General features: G+C 36.9%; 1 protein-coding gene and 1 pseudogene across 1 annotated transcript in view; both read right to left on the bottom strand.

Annotated features, from left to right (window-relative positions):
• Positions 1–27,933, bottom strand: part of SLC30A7 (solute carrier family 30 member 7) — an 86,289-nt gene that overhangs the window by 11,751 nt on the left and 46,605 nt on the right. The window contains exons 9-10 of the mRNA XM_043575682.1: positions 8,512–8,602; positions 1,755–1,904 (exon numbers count right to left, since the gene is read on the bottom strand). Coding sequence (XP_043431617.1) covers positions 1,755–1,904; positions 8,512–8,602 — 241 coding nt within the window. The remainder of the gene's footprint in view (positions 1–1,754; positions 1,905–8,511; positions 8,603–27,933) is intronic.
• On the bottom strand, positions 24,358–27,437 carry LOC122480844 (annotated as a pseudogene).

The following is a 27,933-nucleotide window of genomic DNA, read 5'->3' as shown; positions in this document are numbered from 1 at the left end:
CGTATTTTTGTGTTGTGGTTAAAAAGACCAATGAGAACCCAACCATACTTTTTCCATACTTAGCATATGTAAAGACAGTTTTGTTCAAATACAATTTTAAGAATTTGTTTATTCAACAAATTTATTATACATGTACATTTTTCTAAGTATTGGGAATGCAAAATCATGATGTCTGGAAGGAACCTGCAGATAAATATGTATTATCACAGGATAAAGTAATGCTGCTTGGAGGGGTTTTTAGGCTTCAGAGGGAAAGTAACAATTGAAATGGACCTTTAGATTAGAGTACAATTTGTCCCACACAGGAAAGTAAATAGTCTGGAGGGATATGAAGTACATGGGAATGAAGAACAGGAGGCTTGAAAACTGAATTGGGCTGTGCTGAAGTTTGGGTTTTATCCTGGTGGCAATGAGGAGTCTCTAAAGTTTTTATTTTTTAACTTTTTTATTTTGAAAAACTTTAAGATCAAAAGAATATTATGATAAATACCTATCTACCCATCGCCTACATTCTGCCACATTTCCTTTATTTCTCTAAAAGGAATCTTTTCACTTTTGCTGAACCATTTGAAAATCAGACATCCTGATCCTTTGCCGCTAAATCCTTCAGCATGTATCTGCTCAGAATGGGAACTTTCTTTGATAACCACAATATCATTATCACACCCAAGAAATCTAACACCTACACAATTATTATGAGCTATTATGCAGTCCATATTCGAATTTCCCAATCACCCAATAATTTCCTGTGCCTGTTTTTTTATTTCCAATCCAAGATTCAACCAAGGATTATGCATTGCATTTAATTGTGAAGTCTCTAATCTAGCATAATCCCCTAGTGGTTATTTTCCCCCTTTCTTGACACTGACAGTTGGCAACAATGCAGGCTAACAGTCTTGTAGAAGTTTCTACAAGCTGGGATTGTTTGCTAGTGATTAGATTCACGTTAACCATCTCTGGCAAGAATACCACACAGGTGGTGTTATATGCTTCTTACTGCTTCACACCAGGAGGCATGTGCCAGTTTTAAAGCACACAGTTTCAAGGCATGGAAACAGTTCCTCACTAGATCTATGTGCTAGATAATTTTGGCAGCAGTGTCAACATCTAGATTATTTTGCCAAACGTTTCCAGCAAACTGGAGTGAGAGAAGAATTTCTATTTTCTCACTCTCCTTAGATGTTCTTATTCTCCCAATAGATAAGAACACAGTAATCACTCCTCCAATGGTTATTGGTCACATGACTATGTCAACCCACGATGGCTTAAGCATTAATGTAATGAAATAATTTGGTTGCAGGCATGCATTGACTAATTTATGAACCCAAACACAACAGCATATTAAGCTTTTACATCAACACAGAACTATGGCTTTGCTATCATACAAAACTGCTAACACAGTCTACTTTTAGCTAAAGCCACTGACAAGGCATTATTCTTATTCCAAATGCTATTTTAGTTCCTGGCTTTAAAAAGCATTTAATATGCCTTGTAAGGAGTATACAATAAAGGAGGATCTACTTTTTCTTAAAAGAATTCAAATTAGTGCAATAATGAGTAAATAGGAATATCTTCCTTAAGAGTATTAACTAAAATTAGAATCCCAAATTTGACAGTATGAATGAAAAAAGTACCTTTATACTTTCCTCATAGGATAGGATAGATATAAGTATTTACTCTGTTAAATAGTAAATATTTTTTAAGCTAGTAGATAAATTCAAAGATCCTTAAGAAGTTAATAAAAGAAGTCATACCTGAGTAAAAATGTTATGTGTTTGGCTTAAAATCCACCTGGCATCAGCATCAGGTGCTACTACTAATTTCAAGGTCCCAACGTAAACATCAGAACATAAGGTCCAGAAGTGCTGTTCTTGTAAACTGTAAACTCCTTGTAACTGCTGCACCTGAAATATAAAGGACAGATATTAGCATCGTAATCAAGCACAAGGGCCCCCTTATTTTATTATGTATGTTATTTTATTATTATTATATGCAACAGTTCAGTAAACTCTTACTTAAATTATTAACCATAATATTATCATATTATTACGTGGCATTTCAGTAAACATGGATTCTATTCTCTGGTTCAAAAACGGGGTTGGAGAGGGGTGCTTGGGTGGCTCAGTTGTTAAAGGTCCGACTTTGGCTCAGGTCATGATTTCACAGTTCGTGGGTTCGAACCCCACGTCGGGGTCTGTGTTGACAGCTCAGAGCCCAGAGCCTGCTTTGGATTCTGTGTCTCCCTCTGTCTCTATCCCTCCCCTGCTCACACTCTGTCTCTGTCTCTCTCAATAATAAATAAACATTAAAAATAATGTAAAAAGGGGCTGGAGATATTTGAATTAACTAGCAAATACCTATTGGGTACTCATTATGTGCTGTGGCAGGTGTTTGGGAAATATGAATGAGCCCTATCAAAATATGTAGGGTACAGCTAACAGAGCACCTAGATGGAAATTTACATTTTCAAATACATTGATCAGAGAACACAAATGAGCTAAGAAACTAGAACAACAAAGTGAACTCCACGAAATTGGAAGGAAAGAAATAAAGGACAGAAATTAATGAACCAGAGATTTAGAAACTGTTAGAATTCACAATATCAAAAAAATAGCTCTTTGAAAGATTAGTGACGTAGAGAAGTCAGTATTTCTTAAAGGGGGCATATTTTGGACAGGACAGTTCTTCACTGTGCCAGAAACTACAAGACCTTTGCATCCCCAAGCCCCCAAGGAGCTAAATGCCAACACAAACCTTTCTCTGAATCATGTGATAACAAAAAAGAGAGAGAAGTCGCTAAGTTTTTCCAATGGCTCCTTAAGGTTGTCCTTAAGCTGACAACCATTGGGAAGACAACCTCTGATGGAGGTTTAAAAAAAAAAAAAAAAGAATGAAAAGGGAAACCAACTACACACAACAGATTTTAAAAGTTGAATCCAAACACTTCTCACCATCTCCACTGCTATCAGCCTAGCTGAAGACAGCATTATCTCAAGTCTGGATTATATCTCAAGTATATCTCAATTATATATCTCAAGTATATATCAAGTATTATTATCTCAAGTATAATTATAATAATAATAAAATATTTTAATAACTGATCTATTTCTATTCTTGCACCTCTTCCATCTATTCTCATCACAGTAGCCCGAGTGCGATCCTGTTAGTTTGGGTCAGATGCTGCCACTTGCCTGTTCAAAATCCTCCAAGGACTTCCCATCTTACACTGAACAAAAAACAATGTTTTCACGATGACTTACACGGACCCGTGTCACATGCCCCCCCCTTTACCTGACCACCTCATCTCCTATTGCCCTGGCCTTGCTCCTTCTTCCCCAGCTAAACCAGCGTCCTCACCACTGGCTGAAAAGTCTGGCACACTCCCGCCTCCGGGTATTTGCTGTTCCCTCTGCCTGCAGTGTACCTCCCTTCCTGATTTCTACTCGCTCGACTATGTGTGGGTTTTTAGGCAAATGTCATCTCAGTAAGTTACTGTAACTCTGTGCTCTGGGTCTTCTGTTACTTTATCTAAAATAATGTTTTCACTTTCATGTTTCTCTGCTTTTTTTTTTTTTTTTTTTTTTACTTTTTAGAGCATATTGTCACATATTGCATTACTCCTTTATATTATTTATAATTTTTATTGCCTGTCTCTCCAGGAGAACTTAAGCTCAATAAGAGCAGGGATGTATTTTTGTATTTTTATGTTTTGTATCCTTAGCACCTAAAAACAATTCCTGCCCCAAGTAAGTTGCTCAGTAAATTGTGTGTGTGTCTATGTGTGTGTATAATATATATACATAAACACACACAAAATAAAAACATGATTTTGAAAACCTAAACAAAATGGATACGTTTTTGGAAATACAGAAAATGCTGTAATATGAGAAAAAAAGTAAATGTGGGAAAGGACCATTAAAAATTGAATATGTAGGGATTAATATACAAAATATAAAAATAACTCCTACAACTCAATAGCAAAAAAACAAACTCTCTGATTAAAAAATGGACAGGGGTGCCTGAGTGGCTCAGTCAGTTAAGCATCCGGCTTTGGCTCTGGTCATGATCTTGCAGTTCGTGAGTTCAAGCCCCATGTTGGACTCTGTGCTGACAGCTCAGAGCCTGAAGCCTGCTTCGGATTCTGTGTCTCCCTCTCTCTCTGCCCCTTCCCCACTCATGCTCTGTCTCTCCCTCAAAAATAAATAAACGTTAAAAAAAAATGGACAGAGGATTAGAATAGACATTTTTCCAGAGAAGACATACAGATGACCAACAGATAGGTAAAAAGGAGTTCAACTCATTAATCACTAGGGAAATGCAAATCAAAACCACAATGAATTACCATCTTACACCTGTTAGAATGCCTATTACCAAAAAGACAAGATCCTTTTGAACTCTGAGATTCTCTGATTTTTAAGTAATCCATTTGAGATGTTAATTAAGAAAAAGTGGAACTTAGATCTATCAAAAACATTCATTTTTATCAGAATTTGATGAACGTAGGCATTATTTTCTATAAACTCCAAGACAGTTGGTAGGAAATTTGAGACACTACCCACCATGCCCTTTTTAAAAACTGCTTTTACTGGGAAAAGAGGTCAAGGTGGACTTTTTCTTCCTCTTTCAGGACTCTGATGATGTAGTGGCTAGAACCTGATTATCACCCTACATTTTTCTAAATGGCATCCTCAGGGGATATACTGTGAGTGAAATAACCAACTGAATAGATTTCTTCTACCTCTAAGAAAGCAAGTACTCTTGTAGTAAGACTAAGGAATGATTCCTAGACAAACTGACTTTAACTCTCCTCACATTAAAAAATACGGGGAAACTGTAGTTACAGATGAAAATCTGTGTTGCTTTTCCTACTCTGATGGTGTGGTAGAACAGAAAGGGCATGAGCTTTGGAGTCAGATGGATAAGGAGTAGAATGCTGGTTCAACCACTAGCATTTGTGACCTTGGATGAGTTAAATTCTCCGAGCCTCAATTTTACCTATGCAAAGGACGATAAAACTTACCCTGTATAAATATGGTGAAGACCAGAAACAATATATGTAAAATACTTAGTACAGGAACCAGCTTTATAGTAAACATTCAATAAATTGCTCCCTTCTCTTAATCATTCATAATTAGTCATAATTATGATGACTATCCTACCTTACAATCATAACCACAAATGTCAAAATGGGCAACACTTCACTTTCCCTCCTTCAAAAAAAACCCCCTTTTACACTTTCTTCTTTTTTCCTCTGGCTTTCTAAGCTTTTTTGTTTGATTACACTGCCTTATAAATCATAAAGAAAATAAAAGTACATAGAAAATCCCTTATCCTATACCACCAAATCCACCAGTTGACCCTCATCTATGTCAGCACATTTTTTTTTTTAAGTTTATTTATTTATTTTGAGAAAGAGAAAGACAACATATGAGCAGGGGAGGGGCAGAGAGAGAGAATCCCAAGCAGGCCCCACACTGCCAGGGCAGAGCCCGACACGGGGCTTGAACCCAGGAACCATGAGATCATGACCTGAGCCAAAGTCAATGCTTAACTGACTGAACCCTATGTCAGCACTTTCTGGCCCCCCCTCCAGGGATACAGTACCCCTGGCTTCCTTCTACACCGAATTCTCCCATAGGGCTTTCAGTTCTATCCTTTTTCTTCTTAAGAACTTCATTCTTTCAATAACCACCTTTACTTCATTCTTTCAATAACCACCATACCATCGATTTCTTCCTCTAGGATGGCCCATTCCTATCAATAACAAACATGCTCCTGAACTACGCTGTGTAATACAGAAATAACTACACACATGTGCCTGTTTAACTACATGAGAATTAAAATACATTAACAAAGTCAGTTGTGCTAGCCATACTTTAAGTGCTCAATTGCCACATGATGTTTCTGATCTCTGTACTGGATGGTGCAGATTATACAATATTTCCATTACTGGGGAAAGTTCTATGGGACAGCACTGTTCTAAAATATCTTATTTTAAAAACTGAGGGGCGCCTGGGTGGCGCAGTCGGTTAAGCGTCCGACTTCAGCCAGGTCACGATCTCGCGGTCCAGGAGTTCGAGCCCCGCGTCAGGCTCTGGGCTGATGGCTCAGAGCCTGGAGCCTGTTTCCGATTCTGTGTCTCCCTCTCTCTCTGCCCCTCCCCCCGTTCATGCTCTGTCTCTCTCTGTCCCAAAAATAAATAAACGTTGAAAAAAAAAATTTTTAGAAAAAATAAAAAATAAAAAAAAAAATAAAAACTGATACTGCCTGATACTACATCCATACCAGGCTGTCACCTCATTTCTTTGCTCCTTTTAACAGCAGCACTTCTTTTTTTTTTTTACTTTTTAAATTTTTTTTATTATTCTTTTTAAATTGTTATTTAGTTTATTTTTTTAATTTACATCCAAGTTAGTTAGCATATGGTGCAACAATGATTTCAGGAGTAAATTCCCTAGTGCTCCTTACCCACTTAGCCCATCCCCCCTCCCACAACCCCTCCATAACCCTCAGTTTGTTCTCCATATTTATGAGTCTCTTCTGTTATGTCCCCCTCTCTGTTTTCATATTATTTTTGTTTCCCTTCCCTTATGTTCATCTGTTTTGTCTCTTAAAGTCCTCATATGAGTGAAGTCATGTGATTTTTGTCTTTCTCTAATTTCACTTAGCATAATACCCTCCAGTTCCATCCATGCAGCTGTAAATGGCAAGATTTCATTCTTTTTGATTGCAGAGTAATACTCCATTGTATATATATACCACCTCTTCTTTATCCAGTCATCCATCGATGGACATTTGGGCTCTTTCCATACTTTGGCTATTGTTGATAGTGCTGCTACAAACATTGGGTTTTACAGCAACACTTCTTAAATAGTCTTAGCTACTATCCCTAATTTCCCCAATTCATTTTCTCCTTAATCTACTCAAATCATGCTCTCCTCCCCAAACTCCTCTGAAACTGGTCTTATCAAGGTCATTAGCGATGTTCATGATGCCAGTCAATGGTAACTTCTCTGTTCCTACCCTGCTTGCCCCTCAGAAAGATTCAGGGCAGTTGATTACTGCTTCCTTCTTCAGTTCTGAGAGACTACACTCTTCTGGTTTTCCAGTTCCCTTACTAACCACTCCTTTTCCTGGCTTTCTACCGCCTGTGCTGTAAATCTGGAGGTGAGAGTAAAGGTAAAAAGAAGAGAGCTTAATTCTCCCAAGGTAATCTCATATAATCCCAATATTTTAAATATTCATATATTGATGTCTCAAAACTCTTTCTAGTCCTACCTAATCTGTCCCTGAACACCAGGTCTGCATATCCAACCACTGCATTTATATTTCCCCTATACCAATAGTAGGTGTTTCAATTCTAACATATGCAGACTAGAACTCTTGATTTGGGGGATTTTCCATCCTCAAACCTACATCAATACAACCTTAATCTTAACAAATGGTATCAGCATCTACCTAGCTGAGAGGCAATACTTTTTCTCCTCTCCACTAATATATAATCCATCTCCGAAAATGTATCCCAAATATGTCCTTACCTCCATCTTCACTGCTACCTCTTTAGTCCTAGCCACTATTTCTCCCCATATAGATAACAACAGCCTCATCACTGGCTTGCTTTCTTTCATTCTCTCTAGAATTTGTTCTCCAGTAGCAAGCAGAATAATCTTTTAAAAACATAAGTTTTAGGACACTGTACCTGCCTAAAAATTTTCTAATGCTTCCCACTGGATTAAAATTAAATCTGAACTTCTTGGTAAGACCAAAATCTCTGTATGATCTGGCCCCTACCATTCTCTGCAGCCTTTCCAGCCACTCATCCCTTTGTTGATTACACTCCAGCCACAGTAGACTTTTCTTCTGTTCCTCACAACTCAAAATTAGTTCCAGCCACAGAACTTCTGCGCTAAGCATAAACTGTTCCTTTGCCTGAAACCCTCTCCTCCACGATTTTCATAAGGCTGGCTCCTTCATGTCATCAAGGTTTCGATTTCCTTGAATATAATTTCCTTAGTGAATCTAAGGTAACCATCCATGTCTACCACATCACTTGTTTTATTTCTATTATAGTAACGTCATGGATATTTTCTTACTTCTCAAGGTATTTAGTGCCTGTTTTTCCCCACTAGACCGTACACTCTTCGAGAACAGAGACACTGTCTGTCTTGCTTACTCTTATATCCTTAGTACCTTATTAGAATACCCGGCACAAAGTAGGAGCTCAAAAAATACAGGTTGAATAAATGCTTATATCATCTGCTATTCATACCAATATTTTAAAAGAACTGCTCAAATTCTAAACGGGGACAAGTTCTACCACATTTTCCTTAGTAAAGTTCAGTATTTTCCAATGATTTTATTCTGGTTTGTGTAAATAGCATTCATGGTCAGCATTCAATCTTGAAGAAATACTAAATTATATACATATGCTACCCATATTTGTAAAAGTTAAAAACCCTAACAGCTTGGAAACAACATAAAATTTAATGGCTTGGAAGCTCTGAAACTTACCCTCTGATAGCACTGAGGCAGAGTATTTTCCAACACTGGAGGGGTTCTCTGCATTAATATGCCAACAGATTCTCTTAAAAGAGGAATAACGCTAAAGAAAAGGAAGAAAACATTTATTAAATCCATTCTGACAATCCCATTCTGCAAGAAAGTAATAATATACCTCCCTATACTAGAACATAGTAAGATTTATCAGAATAATATGAAGAAGAAAGAATCTAGTCATTGTTCTAAATTTGTCCTGTGATCGGTAAGTTATTATTAAAAATAAAAGAGCTAGATAAAATGCACTAACATACGAAACACTGAACTATACTACTGAATAGTATTGAAGCATCAAAAATCTAAACATAGGAGTCATTCAACTGCTATTTAAAGCATTATTTCAATTGACCAGAATCTTCCAATGTAATCTATAAAATATACAATGGCCAACTGGTCCTTATTGTTTATCAAATATTACATGTATGTATCTGAATAGTATTGTAAGGAAAAATACAAAAAAATTAATATGGTATATTAGTCCATTCATCCAATATTTTTACAGCCCAATTACATAGCAATTATATATCTTTTGTTACCAGCTATATATCTTTCATTATTTAAAAAATAGAAGGGAGGGGTGCCTGGGTGGCTCAGTTAAGCGTCTGACTCTGGCTCAGGTCATGATCTCACAGTTCGTGAGTTCGAGCCCTGCGTCGGGCTCTGTGTGACAGCTCGGAGCCTGGAGCCTGCCTCAGATCCCGTGTCTCCCTCTCTGTTCCTCCCTTGCTCACACTCTGTCTCTTTCTCAAAAAAAAAAAAAAAATAATAATAATAATAGTAATAATAATAAATAAATACAGATTTTAAAAATTTTTAAATAAAATAAAATAAAAAGTAGAGAAGCCTCCATATAACCACAGATCTAGTGCATCAGCACCTTTAGTGACAGGGTCTGAATGTCTGTGCGTATTGCTGTAGCCAGTCCTCCACCAGTATTTGGAAATCACTACTTTAAGCTCTTTGGATGGTTAAATGTCCACAAAACAACTAACAGTACAATGATGAGGGTGACTCTACTGCAGTAGTTCTCTTAACTATCTAGACATCAAATTCACCTTAGAGTCTTATTTGTTTTCATTTCTGACAGATTAAATCAGAATCTTTGAAGGGAAGTCAAGGCATCTGTTCTCATTTGTTTACTATTTTTAAAAGTTTTTATTTATTTATCTTGAGGGGGAGAGAGAGAGAGAGACAGCACAAAGAGGGGAGGGGCAGAGAGAGGAGAGAGGAGAATCCCAAGTAGGCTCCATGCTGTCAGTGCGGAGCCCAATACGGAGCTCAAACTCACAAACCGTGAGATCATGAGCTGAGTCAGTCGATACCAAGAGGTGGACACTCAACCAACTGAGCCACCCAGGTATTCCACGGCATATGTTTTTAAAAAGCTCTCCACATGATTCCAGTGGGTCAGGGTGGCCAGGCACAGCTCTACTGCTTGAAGCAGACTGAGAGAGGAGGTCAGAAAAAGCTTCACTGCACTAATAACTTAAGCCAGTGCTCTCTTTTAAATGTGGACAATCTCAAAATTTCCAAAGTAAAATCCCTTCTAGTTACAGCTGCAGGAGACAGAGACAAAAGAAACATATATTTCAAGATAGGCAGAAGTTGAAATATACCTTAAATATTAGTGATATTTCTTTTTTTTTTAAGTTTTGTTTTTATTTAAGTAATCTCTACATCTGATGTGGTGCTTGAATTCACAACTCCAAAATCAAGAGTCATGTACTCCTCTGACTGAGCCAGCCAGGCACCCCCCAAAATTAGTGATGTTTCTGACAGGTGGAAAGGAAGAGAAGACATTCAAAGAACAAAGACAATGAGAACAGAGAGGATGCTTGTCTTCCTCACAATTCCCAAGGAGGCCTAGTAAAGTGCTGGTTCCAAAGTCAGCCCACAATAAATACTTGTTGGTTAAATCAATGATAGATAAGCAAATATTAGATGTTTTAGACTCTAGATTAAAGATAGGAAATGGGCAGAAGGAAGCAATTACGAGACTGTTCCCACACGTTAAGTGCACAGTGATAAGTACTTGGATAATGAAAGTAAGATAGGAACAGAGATAACTAGGAAAATTAAACAGATATGGAGAAAAATAACTGGTGTCTAACTGGATGTAGTGAAGAAACAGTGAGGTGACACCAAGGACAAGTCCAAAAGACAAAAAGCATGGAGGGAATGGCAGTAGTGAAGATGAAAACTCAGTGTAGACAGGAGGTTAAGTCACATTCATGTGAAAATATTCTTTACTCAGATTAAGAGCTAAGTACGAATAATTAGATGCCACCTTTAATTCCTTCTTCTCCCTTTAAACCCCCATGCTCTAAATCACTAAGTTCTCAAGATTTAACATCCTAAATCTCTCTTGCCTCCATCCTTGTCATTCTACTACACTTGTCTACAATAATCTCTACATCTTCACTTGGATTATTATAATAGCCTCCTAGCGGGCCATTTTTGCCTCTAGTCTTACTTCAAGTCCATTGTGATAAGCAGCTTCAAAGATGGATCCCAATGGCCCATGCCTCCCTACTATTCATGTTCTTGTGCAATCCCCTACTCTTGAGTGTGGGCTGGACCTAGTGACTTGAACACAGCACAGCAAAAGTGGGACATGGCACTTCTAAAATCAGGTTAAAAGACTCTGGCTTCCATCTTGTTCACCCTGCTCTCTTACGCTCTCACTTTGCTCACAGCTGTCATGTTGTGACCTGTTCTAAGGAAAAGCCCAAGTGACAAGCAACTGAGGGATGCCTCCTTGGAGGAACTGAGACCCTCAGTCCAATAGTCCAAAAGGAACTCAGTACTTTCAACAACCACTTCAGTGAGCTTAGAAGTGGATTCTCCCCCAAATGAACCTTAGAATGACTGTAGCCCTGGCTGACACCTTGACTGCCATCTTGTGAGTGACTCTGAGCCAAGGATCCTCACTGACTATGACCAGGTTCCTGAACCAAAACTATAAGATAATGCCCATTATTTTAGCTACTAGGTTTTTTTATTTGTTATGCATTCTTAGATAACTAACCATTCTTTTTAAAACTATTAGACTAATCTATCTAAAATCAGTATCTGACCCTATTATCCCTTCCCCATTAAAAAAAAAAAAAAAATCCCTTAAAAGCTCCCCACTGCCTAGGGGATTAAATGTAAGCTCTTCAACATGGTATATTTTTGGATCTGCCCTGCCTAGCTTCACATCCTATCAATCCTTGCTTCACATTTTAAGCCCTCAAACCAAACATACTTGCACTTTACTTTTAGCTGTTTCTTCTTTTCATGCTTACTCATGCTGTCACTTCTGCCTAGAATGTCCCTAAACTGCCTTGTAGTCTGGCTTCTATTCCTTCTCTAAAATCTCAAGTGTCACCCCTTCTAGGGTATATTTCCTGATCCCAAACTGTTCTTCTCTCAACTGTACGAAATGTCCTTTTTGTGCTCCTTAAAAAAAAAAAAAAAAAAAAAAAAAAAAAAAAAAAATCTGCACTACCTATGGCAACGTTAGAGCAACTAGAAGTGGGGTTAAGGATTTTTACAGCAAAAGAATACTGGTTATTCCTTCATGTAACCTGAAGAGCAGTGTCTGTTTCTATCCACTGTGCTGTTATTATTATACAGGTGAGGATGCCCTGGGTTTATAAAAAAGGCAAAGAAAAACATGTTGGTAGACTCACAGGCTACAATTCAACCATTATAACATTTTTCTTTCCCCTCTCCATCATTTCTCAAGAAAAAGAAAGGACCAGTCACAGAATATTTTTACAAACTAACTTACAATTTTTATGTTTTCCTACTTTCCTTACTGTACTTTTCAGAAAGTGAGGCACAAAAATGGTTCTGCTATAATGAAAGTTTGAGAAAAAAGAGGTTTTTTTTTTTACTATGTACCTCTTAGAACCACAGAAAAATTTAGCTATTTTGGTAATTTCTTCTTCAATCTTTATCCCAAGGAACTGCTAATAATGCCTAAAGATATCTGAGGTAGAAAATGGACTCATGATACTTGGGTTCTAATTCTGCCATTAAATAACTCTGGACAAATTGTATAGCCTTCCAGAGCAGCAATTTTCTCATCTGTAAAATGAGGAAGTGGATTAAATATCTAGGCAATTCCTTCCATCGTCATCTTTCATTCCATAAGGAAAAAAATGGTCAAACTACAAGGAATACTAGTGCAAGAATATATTTGGAAATGAAAGAAAATGTTACATATATATGTATACATATATATACATCTGTATATATGTATATCAAGCATCACAAAATGAGGAGAGATCTACTTGGCAAACTGATTTACTCCTGCCAATGGATTTTATTAAGCAATCAATATGAATAAGCAACTATTGAACTATTTGGTATCATACTTCCTAGAACTAGATGGAATCTTACTCTAGATTTGGAAATGATGGTCTAGAACACCAAAGGAACTTGCTGAAGGACACAGCTAGTGAGTAGGACAGCTAGAATAAAAAGACCAAGACTTTGGACTCCAAATTCAATTTTGAAAAGTTCAAGTCAACATTTATTATATGCCTACTATGAGCCAAGCATGTGCTAGGCACTGGAAATAAAACGACAAATAATACACAATAGCTACTTTAATGGAATCCACAACTTTTGAAAAAGCCTATAGAGAGGTCACTGGAAATCAGGCAACACACACACACTCATTCAGGGCCCAGCATTTGGAAGAAGGTGCATATGAATGGAAAACAACTAGAGACGATGCCTGTATCCATTTTCATTTCCCATGAACTTTTGGTGAACAGTTTTCTTTATTAATGTGTTGGTAACTTACTTTTAAATATCCCTTTTAAAATAGAGAAAAATGGGCAAAAATAGAAAAGAATACAGACCTTACTGTAGCAGAAGGCAAACACTATGAGCAATGATATTATTAAACAGCAGATGTGAAACATCTTTTTGCAAATGACTTTTAAAATATAATGTTTTAGGGGGCGCCTGGGTGGCTCAGTCGGTTAAGGGTCCGACTTCGGCTCAGGTCATGATCTCACAGTTTGTGGGTTCGAGCCCTGTGTCAGGCTCTGTGCTGACAGCTCAGAGCCTGGAGCCTGCTTCAGATTCTGTGTCTCTCTTTCTCTCTGCCCTTTGCCTGCTCACACTCTGTCTCTCTCTCTCAAAAATAAACATTAAAAAAAATTTTTTTTAAATATAATATTTTAGAATACCTAGGCATAGTCTAGTTTTTCTAATTTTTGTGTTAGCTAAAACACAATAAGTAAGAGATGACTGAGTCTAATCTATAATAATCCTTGAAGAGATCAGCCTTAAAACCTTAAGGACATTTCCCCAATAAGGCACCCAGAATCCAAACCTTTGTTCAACTTTTTATGTCTATATTCCATGTACGTTGCTTCCCAAAGCCAGCTATGCCTTGCCATCACATTTGTTTAAAAAAGAAGGAGGAGGAGGAGGAGGGTGGGAAGGAAGGAAGGATGGATGGACTAGTATTTCCTCTTTTCTCATAAAATTCACTTATTCACATGTGGCTTAGTTTGAGGATTCTAGAACTGGTGAAGAAGTTCCATGATCACAGATAACACACTATTAGAATTAACAGGGAATTTAGAAATCATTTACTCTAACACTCAATTTAAGAATCATAATGCAAATAAACATTTTCATAAAATTAATTTTAAAATAACTAAATAAAAGATATCAATGATATAAGGAAATAATATATAACAGCGGGTTTTTTTTGGTAAGGGTCAATGAGGTGTTTATTGATTTTGCTATATTATAAGATTTGAAATGGCTGCCTGCTTCAGTAGAAATTTAATAAAATGTTTATATTCAACAGCAGCAAGCATTTTGCCAAAGCACATGGATGTGTCACACTAATTCTGTCTAATAGGAATTCTAAAATCATGTAAGGATTTCAGAGGTAACTAGAAGTAGGTCATGAAACTGTGGAAGAGGAAGAAAGGTACTTGCTAAAACCTTTCAGCAATTCAGAACCAAGGTCAATTTCTGTAACAATTTCAAAGATCATAAAAATGTAAAAGAAACTTGCAGAAACTTTATTTTTGCTTTTTAGTGTTTAGCTCAGGAGTTTGCGTCCATATTTTTCTGATTAACTATCGTAATGGGAAATCATAAAACAGATTTTAGCATGGATCTATCTACCCATAATGAAAGGATACTGGGAAAAAGACAAGCTTAGCAAATTCCTGACTGAGCTAACACTTAGAGCTTCATCCAAACCCAAAGAGGAAGCATTTGGAAACAATTAGAGGTTCACTTCTGGTTGACTAACTCAATTCTAACTTTAACAATGAAACACCATTTTCCTAACATATATAAAAGGCATGAGTCATTAGGTATATGAGTTTACCAGTAAAACAGGGTAATGGTTTTATTCTTCAAAAGCTGAAGGTAAATCAAGTTTATAATCATATAGTCATAAACATAAAATTAATGTGAAAGTTTAAATGCTGGCAGATTAAATAAGCAATAGTTATTACTCTTTACTGCCAGTAACTTTGCAAATGAAAATATACTCAAATCTTACTTTGGAAGCAGCTTTTAGTGAAAGTCTCACCATTTCAACAGTAAATTATCTAGCCATAATTATGAATAAGCCAAACAAAATAAAAGGGTATACATTATGAAAACTTCTGAAGAACAGACTAGTGATAATCATAATGCTTAGCAATAAAAAATTTCAGAGGGCTGAAACTATTACTTAGATCTGAGAATAAACACCTATAATAATAATTAAAATATAATTACTGATTCAACTTTTTGAATTGGCTTATGGGCTCAGTCCTTGGGCATATTATCAGGGGTTCTTATAATCTACAAACATAGAAAAAGATAGTTGCACTTTTTGAAGAACCCATACATTGGAAGGTCTGGTATTTGCCACACACTTGAAAATATTTACTGGACAAATAGCCAAAGAAAACTGACCCCAAATTGAAATGTACTCTATGTTTAGACACAGTAGTCCTATGGCAAGCTGTAAATATGCAGTCATATTTGCCTAAAAACAATTATTTCATACTGATGAACAATTACCTTAGTTAACCCAGAATTCCATAAGCCTAATATAGAAGAGATAATCCCAAACCACAGGGATTGTGGTGTACCTTATAATTATACAGAATTTCAAAACCTATGGCTTAAATCAATGCACATTTACAGAGTACCTACTTTACTCAATAACGGTGATAATAAGATACCCTAAAATATGCCTAGAACTCAGAGCCAAAGTCATGAAAAGGTCATCCTTTATTTCTTAAACTTCTGGAACTTAATTATAACACCTAATGCATCTGGTCTTTGGACCAAAAGCATTAGTAAATACTGCCAAATCAGTAAATAATTAGTAATGTCTTTGTTTAGACAACACCTAATAGTTTTTAAAGTCCTTTCGTAAATTTTTTCTAATTTGATCCTCACACCAGCCTTAAGTTAGTAACCTTAAGAAAAATATCCCATTTGGGAATAATCGAATGTCAGATGCAGAGATCACTTAGGCCAACTCTCTCATTTTACAGAAGAGGAAACCGGCTCAGACGTTAAGACAACTCGCTCTCTGTTACACACTGCGAAGAGGCAGAGTTGGATGTGCTGATTCTAACACTAACGCTCTCTGCACGGCACTGTGGTGCCTTATCATGATGAAGTCCTCCAGGGTCAGAGATCATGGCATGTTCTTTTTATTCCCAGTGCCCAGCACAGTACTTGGAAATATAATAAGCACTGAACACATATCTGCTGAATGTTTAATGTGTTTAAAAATTTTAAACAGTAGTGGAAGATAATAAGAATATAGAATAGCCCTTGTTTGATGTGACTTTCAACCCGTCAAAGTAATAGATAAATAGGAAAACAATAAAGTTGCCCTCAACTGAGTTATTCCCCAGAAGAATTTCTATAACTGGAAGCAAAAGTTTCTTATTCTCTGTTCAAGTATAGGTGAGAAAGAATGACACTTCAGCAGGAGCAATCACCATTCCCAATTCTTGATTTGTAATTTCTTAACTTAATACCAGTTTTTTTCTTCATTTTCATGAAAAAGAAACTAAAATCACACCAGCAATATAAGAAAAAAAATATTAACGATCTATTAATGATCTATTCTGTATCCATAAGGAACAAAGGTGTAGGTAAAGAAGAAAAATGAATACAAATTCACACTGATATCCTGTCAAGAGGTTGAGAATTGGGACGAGACAATAGAATCAATGAAGTAAGAGGGCAAAAGTTCCACAAAATATACAGTTTTGAGAAGACTTTTGAGAAGAATGAAAAAATTCACGCTATTTGTATTAAATATGGTAACATTTGTATTGAAAAGATAATGTGATCTGGAAGAACCGCCCCACTACTTCTGTAACCCATTTAAAGCAGTAGCTAGACTAGGATGGGCAAAAGCAAGAGATAATGTACTTCAAGGAAATCTGCATTTAAAAACATTTTATTATTGGAGACAGAGAGAGAGAAAGAGCGCACAAGCAGGGGAGAGAGGCTGAGGGAGAGAGAGAGAGAATCCTATGCAGCCTCCCCATTCAGCACAGAGCCCGATGTGGGGCTCAATCCCATGACCCTTGGATCATGACCTGAGCTACAAATCAAGAGTCAGACGCTCAACCAACTGAGCCACTAGGCGCCCCCATTTTTAAAACAGTATAGAAGTGAAGACACAGGATCTTGTTTAGAAAAACCAAATAAGATGGCAAGAAATATTGATCACAATTATTAAAATCAAATTAATTATCATTCAGATAGCTTCAGTGATCACAAGTTTTAACTGAGAACAAAAAGGCCTTGTGGTCAGCAAGAAAAATCCAAAAGGAATAGAACCAAAGTGCTGATTCTCTCTAGGTTCAACAAAGCTATTAGGAATCTGAGCTAAAATGGGTCTGTCTGGTTTAAGTTAAAAAATGGTATACCTGTAACTGATTCAATCTATGTGATATTCAAACCTTAACATTTCCTCACCATACAGTGATAGAGCTTTGCCTCTAGATGGCTGAGTGTGTTCCTCTTAAGAAATCTAGCAGCCAGGAAGGATACCACAGAGAAGTAGAAAAGGGGCACTGTTAACATGCAGCAACTCCTGTGCCCTCCTAAATGATGGAGGCAGTCCATACAACGAACTGTATTTCTTTTATTCTCTCCTTACTTTCTCTTTTTCCCCTAGTTGATAATGAATGAATGAGGGTCAGTTAAGGGCGGGGGCGGGGGGGGGGCAGGAGGGAAGGGCATGTTATCATCATAGGAGAGAAACCATGTAAGTGAATGGTGCCTGCTATCTAACAGCATTCCTTTGGGGAAGGAAGGTAGGCAGGCAATTAACACTCATACAATGCTTCCCATTTTTTTGCCAATTTGTTCTAGACTTTAGATATCTTAATCCATTTAATCCATACATAGCAAATTATGAGGTAGGTATTACTATTAACCCCATTCTAAAGATGAAAAATTGAGGAACAGAGAGGCTAGGTGACTTGCCTAAGGTCACACAGCTAAATGGTTAAACCAGGATTTGAACCCAGGCACTTTGGCTCCATAGCAAATGCTCTTAACCACTCTGCATTATTTCCTCCAATGAAGTCATCAAAGTGGCTTTCCTAGCGATCACAAAGTGCCTTTGCCTATAGAAGAGTTCTGACTTTAGGAAAAGCTGATCTTCAAAGCGTACAGGATGTCTGGACCACAGAAAGAAATTTAAAAGCTCAGGAAAAGATGAGCAGTAGTAACGATATGAATGTTACTGCTGACTGGTATTGTCAAAATTTGAATAGAAGCAAATCCCTAGTTACCATTATGGACCCATCTTCAATGATAACTTCCAAAGTCACGTGTTTGTGAGAAGAAAACCAAACATGGGAAATACAGAGCAAAGGCAAAAGGACCTTTATTTAATTGTTTACCCAAATTAAACTTTTAAAATACCACTGTGAGAACAGACCTTTTATTGAATATCTCAAGGTAGGTTTCTAAGTGCTACATTATGTTGCATGCTGACTACATGAAAATACTTAGCTGCTGAGACAGGGATAGAAATCATGTTTTGCAAGCATCAATTAAGCAAGAGAACAGAGTAACTTAAGTGCAGGCTATAGCTAGTAGAGAAGAGTTATAAATTGACTACACACAAATTAACAATGAACATTAAAATTAACCAAAAGGGACTATTATTTTTTTTTTGGCAACAAGTGAAAAATAGTAAAAAAAAGAGTAAGAGTGAATGAGTGAATCAGAGTTGAAAAAACTTCATGTGGTTCCCATTTTAAAAATTTACTTTTACTTTTTGAATGAAATCTTGCCATTTGCAACAATGTAGATGGAACTGGAATGTATTATGCAAAGTAAAATAAGTCAGTCAGAGAAAGACAAATATATTTCATTTATATGTGGAATTTAAGAAACAAAACAGATGAACATAGGAGAAGGGAAGGAAAAATAAAATAAAAACAGAGAGGGAGGCAAATCATAAGAGGCTTTTAACCATAGAGAAAAAAACTGAGGGTTGCTGGAGGGGAGGTGGGTGGGGTGATGGGCTAATGGTTGATGGGCATTAAGGAGGGCACTTCTTGGGATGAGCACTGGGTGTTATATGTAAATAATGAATCACTAAATTCTACGCTGAACCTCCCCCCGCCAAAAAAAACCCCAAACAAACAAACAAAAAAAACCCCAGAAAACAAAGCAAACAAAAAAAACTATATGAGGCACACAAGAATGAAAAATAACAGTGTTTGAATTATAAATATATTGCTACCCAAACAGAACAAATCCAGAATCCTTCAAAGACTAAGAAACAATACTTTACCCACTTTCCACTCCTGGAAGACACTGTAATCCATATTGATAACTGGTCCTTCTATATGATGCTGACCACCTTTTAGAGTTTAGAAACTGTTTACCTTTCCATTAACAATTATAATCTGTTACATGAGATCAAGTCAGACAAAATAACCCCAAGAAAACAAATGCTTACAGATAAGAAAAGGTTGGTAATCGCCCCTTGCTTCCTGGAAGAGTCCCCTGCATGTGATGTACTAGAAGTGCAAGACAAAGGAGCCTGATAGAAATGTAGCTTTACCACACAGAAAACAAATAGGAAGGTAGAATTTGCCATTTCAGGGCAAAAGATACAGATATAACAGTATCTTGTAGGAAGATGGAAATTGCTCAGAGGCTACAAACCAACCTGTTCTCCTTACAAGGAAGACTTGTCTAACTCCACCAGAGATCCATTTCCCCTTCTTCTGGACAAATGCCACTTTCTGAATATGTTCCTCCTCTTAACAGAATGCACAATCAGAAAATAAAGCAAACTAAAAGTGAACTTAACAAAAGCATAGCCACCTCATGAATGCATGAAAACAAAACCCATGAAAACTTCATGAAGATTAAATGGCTAAGTGATTGCTTCTGATTTTTTTTTTCCCAATGGCAGAAATAAGAAGGAAAAGTTTTGTTATGTTTTAAATGCTTGGGATTTTTAGTAGACAGTCTATAAATATTTTTTATTTAAAAAATTTACTTATAGTTTGTATTGTATTTTTTTTTTACATTTTTATTTTAATTCCAGTTAGCTAACATACAGTGTTATATTCGTTTCAGGTATACAATATAGTGATTCAACAATTCTATACATTCCTCGGTGCTCATCATAAGTGTACTCTTAATCCCCCCACCCTAATTTTTTTAAAGGCTAAAAGTGTCAACAATTCCAAAGTCAAAAGTATATCTAAAAAAATATATTCAAAGTCTCACTTCTAATTCCTTCTCTCTGCCTAGAAGTAAACATATTATATTTGCTTTAGGTTTATTCTTGAGTTTCTTTTGGAAATTTGTAAGAAAACATGCACATTATACATGTATCTCTTCTCCTTCTTATAAGAAAGGTAGCAGTGCTACCTTTTACATGTCTTTTACTATACACCTATACAGCATGTACTACATTTCAAGTGTTTTTTTACATTTTTTTTTAAGTTTATTGATTTATTTTGAGAGAGAGAGTGTGCACAGGTAGGGTAGGGGCAGAGAGAGAGAGAAGGAGAATACCAAGAAGCCTCTATGCTGTCAGCACAGAGCCTGATGCAGGGCTCAAACTCACAAACCAGGAGATCAGGAGTCGGACGCTTAGCCGATTGAGCCACCCAGGTGCCCCTCAAGTTTTTTTTTTTTTTAAATCATGTATCTTGAAAATCACATAATACCACATAGAGGTCTTCCTCATTCTTTTTTTATTATTATGATAAAAAACACATAACATTAAGTTTATCGGCTTAAACGTTTTTTAGTAACAGGAGTGTTAACTTCATTGTGCAAAATTGCTCTGTAACTTTTCATGCTGTTACACTGAAATTCTATACCCATTAAACACTAATTTCTCCTCCTCTCTCTTCAGCCCTTGCCAACCACCTTTCTACTTTGTTTCTATAATTTTGACTACTTTACATATTTCATCTGAATGGACTCATATATTGTTTGCCTCTTTTGGATTGGCTTATTTTGTTCAGCATAAAGTCAAAATTCATCTGTTTTAGCACATGACAGCATTTCCTTCTTTTTAAAGACTGCCTACTCAACACATTCAATGTGTGTTAAAGAGAGACTGCCTTTTCCCCACTGTAGAGTCTTGGCACTCTTGCCAAAAATCATTTGGTTATATATGAAAAGGTTTATTCCTGGGCTATTTATTTGTTCCACTGGTCTATGTGCCTATCTTTATGCCAGGACCACATAATAGCTGTTGCTTTGTAGTACATTTTAAAATGTGGAAGTGTGATGCCTCCTTCTTTCTCAAGATTGTTTTGTCTAGTCATGGTCCTTTGAGATTCTATACAAATCTTGGGACTATTTTCCAGCAAAAAAATGTCATTGGGGGGCGCCTGGGTGGCGCAGTCGGTTAAGCGTCCGACTTCAGCCAGGTCACGATCTCGCGGTCCGTGAGTTCGAGCCCCGCGTCAGGCTCTGGGCTGATGGCTCGGAGCCTGGAGCCTGTTTCCGATTCTGTGTCTCCCTCTCTCTCTGCCCCTCCCCCATTCATGCTCTGTCTCTCTCTGTCCCAAAAAATAAAAAATAAACTTTGAAAAAAAAAAATTAAAAAAAAAAATGTCATTGGGATTTTAATAGAGAATCCATTGAATCTGTAGATCATTTTGGGTAGTATACACATTTAACAATATTAAGTTCTGATCCATAAACAAGAAGTCTTTCCTTTTTCTTATCTTTTTTGATTTCCTTACCAATGTTTTGTAGCTTTCAGTGTACAAGTCTTTTATTTCCTTGGTAAAGTTTATTCCTAAGTACTTTATCCTTTTTGAGGCTATAATAAATGGAATTATTTTCTAAATTTCATTTTTGGCTTGGTCATTGTTAGTATTTAAGAAAAACAACTGAGTTTTCAGTGTAGATTTTGTATTCTGATACTTTGCTAAATTCTTTTATTAGCTCTAACAGCTTTTTGATGGAATCCTTAGGGTTTTCTACATAGAAGAACAAATCATGTATGAACAGATTTTAATTCCTGATTAATTACAGGAATTTAATTAATTAATTAAATTCCTGATTAATTAATTATTAATTAATAATTACACATTTTCAATCTGTATGCCTTTATTTCTTTTTCTTGTCTGATTCCTCTGGCTAGAATTTTCAGTACTATGGTGAATAGTAGTGGTGAAATTGGGCATGCCTATTTCGTTCTTGAGCTTAGAACAAAAGTTTTCAGTCTTTCCCCATTGAGTACGATGTTGGTTTTTATATATGGCTTTTATTACTGAGGTAGTTTCCTTCTTTTCTTAGTTTGTTAAATGTTTCCACCATGAAAGGCTGTTGAACTTTATCACATGATTTCTCTGCATTGATTGAGATGATGCCTTTTTTCTTTCACTTTGTCCATTTGATATGTAACATCAATTGATTTTCATGTGTTGAACCATCCTTGCATTCCAAGTGTAAATCCCACCTGCTCATTATGTAAGACACTTTTAAAGTGCTGTTGAATTCATTTTGCCTAATATTTGTTTAGGATTTTCGTGTCAATGTTCATGAGGAATACTGGTCTATAGTTTTCTTTTCCTGTCCTGTTTTTGTCTGGTTTCAGAACCTGGGTAATTCTTGTCTCACAGAATGAGTTTCGGAGTCTCCTCTCCTCTTTAATTCTTTGGAAGAGTTTAAAAAAGAATTGGTTTGAATTCTTCTCTAAATGCTTGGTAGAATTCACCAGTAAATTCATCTGGTTCTGTGCTTTTTCCTGTTGTTGAGAAGTTTTTTATTAGTGCTTCAATTCTTTAATTACTGGTTCCTCACTAGTTATAGGTTTGTTCAGATTTTTTTATTTCTTCATGATTCAGTCTTGGTAGGCTGGACATTTCTAGAAATATATCCATTTCTTATAAGTTTTCCAATTTGTTGGCATATATTATTCATAGTAGCTCCTTATATTTCTTTTTTATTTATGTGATATCCGTTATAATGTCTCCTCTTTTGTTTCTATTTTAGATATTTGAGTCTTCTTTCTTCTTAGTTAGGGTGTCTAGCTAAGGGTTTGTCAATTTTGTTGATCTTTTCAAAAAATCCAATTCTGGGTTTTGTTGACATTTTCTGTAGTTTTTCTATTCTCTATTTCACTTATCTCTGCTCCAATCTTTATTATTTCCTTCTTTTGCTGACTTTCAGTTTAGATCTTCTTTTTCTAGTTCCTTATGATGTAAGGTTAGGTTGTTGACTTGAGTTTTTTTAAATGTAGGCATTTATCACTATGAAGTTCCCTCTTATTACTGCTTTCACTGTATCCCATAAGTTTTGACATGCTGTGTTTTTGTTTTCATTTATCCCCCAATATTTTCTAAATTCCTTTGTAATTTCTTCTTTGACCTACTGGTTGTTAGAGTATGTTACTTAATTTCCACATAATTTTGGATTTTTGTGTTTTCCTTCTGCTAGTGATTTCCAGTTTGATTCCATTGTGATTAGAGAAGATATTTTGTGTCATTTTAATTGTCTAAAATTTGTTAGGACTTTTTTTGTTACCTAACATGTAGTCTACCTGGGATATTGTTCCATGTTTGCTTGAGAAGAATGTGCATTCTGCTATTATTGGGTAGAACAGTCTGTATTTGTCTCTTAAGCCTAAATGGTCTACAGTGCTGTTCAAGACTACTCTTTCCTTATTGATCTTCTACTTGATTGCTTTATCTGTAACTGAAAACAAGGTACAATGTCCTTCTTTGCCTTTTGTTGTAGTTTTTGTCTTAGAGTCCCTTTTCTCTGATATAAGTATGGCCACTCTAATCTCTTTAGGTTCCTGTTTGCACTGAGTATCTTTTTCTACCTTTTCACTTTTAGTGTATAAATTGAGATCTACAGTGAATCTCCTGTAAGCAAAACAAAAGTGGATCATGTTTTCATTTGTTTTTTTTAATATTCAGCCAGTCTATGTCTTTTTTTTTTTTTAATGTTTATTTATTTTTGAGAGGGAGACAGAGCGTGAACAGGGGAGGGGCAGAGAGTGAGGGAGACAGAATCTGAAGCAGGCTCCAGGCTCTGAGCTGTCAGCACATAACCCAATGCGGGGCTCGAATTCAGAAACCGTGAGATCATGACAAAAGCCAAAGTCAGCCACTTAACCGACTGAGCCCCCAGGCGTCCCCAGTCCATGTCTTTTAATAGCTATGCTTAATCTGTTTACATTTAAAAGTAATTACTTTAAATGTAAGGACTTACAATTGCCATTTGTTCCTTGTTTTCTGTCTTTTAGCTTTTTGTCATTTTTTTCTCTCTTCTTTGTGTTTCACTGATTTTTCTATAGTGACATGTTTTGATTCACTTCTCATTTCCCTCTCTGTATAAATATCCTATAGCTATTTTCTTCATGGTTATCATGGCATGTGACAAGTTGTTGCTTTCAAGACTCTCACTTTACATGTGACATCTGACAGTATAGTTATGATGTGTCTCAGTGTATATCTCTTTAGATTTACCCTAGTTCTTTTGAGTTTCTTGAATTTGTATATCCATTTCTCTTCTTAATTTTGAGAAACTTTTGGCCATTGTTTCTTCAAATAGATTCCCTGTTCCTTTCTTTCTTTACTTTCTGAGACTCCCATAATTTGTATATTGTTTTTCTGGTCCATAAATCTCTCAAGCTCTCTTCATTTTTCATTTTTGGGCTCCCCTGCTTCAGTAACTTTTGCAAGTCCTATGTTCAAGTTCATTGATTCTATCTTCTGTCTGGTCAAATCTACTATTGAGTCCTGACAGTGAATTTTTCAATTTTGCACTGTTATTCTTTAGTTGCAGAATTTGTTTGGCTCTTCTTCATAGTTTCTATCTCTTTGTTCATACTCTCATTTTGTTCATGCATCATTTTCCTAATTTTGTTTACTTGTCTATCTGTGCTGTTTTTTTTTAATTTAATTAGGTATCCTTAAGATGGTAATTTTGAATTCTTTACCTGTCAATTCACATCTCTTTTTTTTTGGATTTGGTTTCTGGAGATCTAATTTGTTCCTTTAAACATATTATAGTTGGCTGTTTCTCTGTAGGTCTTGTTTTTTGTTGTTGGGATTTGGGGATCTGAAGAATCGACCAACTCTTCAGACTTTGTAGTCTGGCTTCATACAAGGATGGCTTTCTCTATTCAGCGTGCTAGAGATTCTGGACACCTCAAAGGTCTTTTCCAGGTATGTGTCCTCTATGTGTTTTTGCAAGTAATCTGTCCTATTTGAAGATGTTTGCTGGCTTCTGCTCAGGAGCTCTCCCTTGTGTGTCTGTAACGTTGTCAATGGCTGGCTACACGAAATCACAGTCCAGGGACTCCATCTAGTGTCTGTCTATGGTACTGCAGACTCTAATGCACTGTTGCTGTTCTCAGGGGTGCTCAAATTGTCGCCCTGTTTCTGTCCATACATGCATACAAGCAAGAATGACACTCTCAGGCAGCACCCCCTACCCTGCAAAAGCCAGCTGGAAGTATGTTCAACTCCTTTTCCTCTCCAGGGAGAATATGGTAGTTGGAGTTTTCCTCGCAAAATGTGTGAAGGGTGGGGGTAGAGCGGGAATGTGCTAATGAGAGTGGAAAGTATCACCTATTTCCTACCAAGCCTCCATGTAGTTGGCTTCCCACTAGCCTGGGGTGCAGGAACCCTTGAACCAGTTTCAGGATTTCTACAGATGTATTTTGTCAGTTTGTTGTGTTAAATTTCTGTCTCCAAGGAAGAAAGAGAATCTAGCACTTCCTATCCTGCCATCTTGCTGATGTCACTGCCCTCCCCCCACTTATTTTAATCATGCTTGATACTGTCAATGTTCTTTTTGCAGAGATAATACCATTCTCATTTCTATCAGCAATGTTCTGCCTGTTTTACCTATAGTCTTGACAAAAGATTATGCAAACTTTGACTATTTATCCACCTGATAGATAAGAGGTGGTGTCTCAAGGTAGTTTTAATTTGCATTTCTTTTTAATGAGTGAGGCCGAACTACTTTTATATGTTTAAAAGTCACTTGTATTTCTTTTCATGTAAATTAAATGAACTTACACTTTTGCCCATTTGTTTATCGGCTATTAGTCTTAATTTTTTTTAGGAGCTCTCTCTATGTTAGAGAGGTTAGCCTTTCAAGTTGTAAGTGGCAAATACTTATCAGTTTATTACACCTTCGACTTCACTTTTGTTTTGTTTTTGTTTGTTTAAGTCAGAAAACCAGTGTTTTATTTCTAAAGCTCTGCCATATGTCTCCAGAGGGTGCCAATGATCACCTGCCACCCTGTGACACCAGGCTGTCCACATAGCCGGCAAACAGAGTCTGGCCATCAGCAGACCAGCCCAGAGAGGCACACTGGGGTGGCTCTGCCTTGCTGCTGGAACTGATAACGTTCTGCTTCAGTTCATCTACAATGATCTTGTCTTCCAAGTCCCAGATCTTGATGTGGGAGCCCATGGCAGCACAGAGTCAGTATCAGCTAGGACTGAAGCATGGCGCATGAGGATGTCCCCAGCACCTCGCATATAAAGGGAATTGTCTTCATTGAGGTCCCACAGCATGACTTGGCCATCCTTGCCCCCAGTAGCACAGAGGGATCCACCTGGAGTGACACAGTGTTCGGGGAGCCAGTGTGGCTGATAGGATTGGTCCTCAGCTTGCAGTTTGCCGGTCCCACACTTGACCAACTTGTCCCAGCCACAGGTGACAATGATGGGATTGCTGCTACTGGGTGAAAAGCACACACAAGACACCCACTCCAAATGGCTTTCATCCTGGACAGTATATTTGTATACACACCGTGTACTCCACAGCTTGATGGTTTTATCTCAGGAGCCAGAGACAATTTGCTGGTTGTCAGAGGGTAAGGCCACACTCAGCACATCCTTGGTATGGCCTACAAATATGTTGTGGTGGTACACGTTGTGAGATTCCCAAAGACAAAGAACAAACTGAGAGAGCAAACTGGCCATGTGAGGAGACGACCACATCACTAACAAAGTTGGAATGACCCTGAAGAGCATGCTGTGGAATGCCCTCATCCCTGGTCAGCTTCCACATGATAATGGTCTTATCTTGAGAGGCAGCCATAGTTAGTCTCATCCCTGGTCAGCTTCCACATGATGATGGTCTTATCTCGAGAGGCAGGTAGCATCATGTCCAGGAACTGGGGAGTGGTGGCGAACTGGGTCACTCAGCTATTGTGGCCTTTGAGGGTGCCACAAAGTGTCATCTGGTCAGTCATGGCAGCAGTGTGTGCAGGTGTCACTGCGTCAGCAAGAATGGAGTTGGACAGCTCAGAAAGACTAGCACCACAGCCACTCCTGCCACAGCCCTGCTGAAGAAAAGAGCTTGACTTCCTTTTGATGCTTTCTTTTCCATGCCGAAGTTCTTTTTCCTGTAACTTAATTCATCAATCTTTTTTCCTACCGATTCTAGTTTTGAGCCACAGTTATTCCCCTAATATTCTCACACTATAAAATAATTCAGACATACTTTCTCCTAGTATTAGCATGGTTTCATGTTTTGAGAGCTCTAATCAATTTGGAATTCATTCAAGTATATATAGCATGAACTACAGTTCCAAATTTATCTTTCTCCAAAGGACTGTCTAGTTATTAAAGAGCCCATCTTCCCCCCACTGATTTGAAAGGCCACCTTTATCCTTACTAAATTTATATTTGCACATAAATCTATTTCTGGATTTTCTCATCTGCTCCATTAGTTTGCTTCTTCAGGCACCTCACTATTTTAATTATAAAGGCTTTACTTTTTTTTTTTTTTTCCCAGGGTTTTCTTGGCCATTCCTCCTGTTTATTTTTCCTTGTAAACTTCAAGATCAACTTTTACTACCATCCTCCAGAAAAAAATCTGTTGGTATTTTTATTAGAATAGTTTCAA

This window comes from Prionailurus bengalensis, chromosome C1 (genome assembly GCF_016509475.1).
Source record: "Prionailurus bengalensis isolate Pbe53 chromosome C1, Fcat_Pben_1.1_paternal_pri, whole genome shotgun sequence".
NCBI lineage: Eukaryota > Metazoa > Chordata > Mammalia > Carnivora > Felidae > Prionailurus > Prionailurus bengalensis.
The sequence above is the reverse complement of the archived record's forward strand: the minus strand, read 5'-3'. Positions and strand labels throughout refer to the sequence as shown.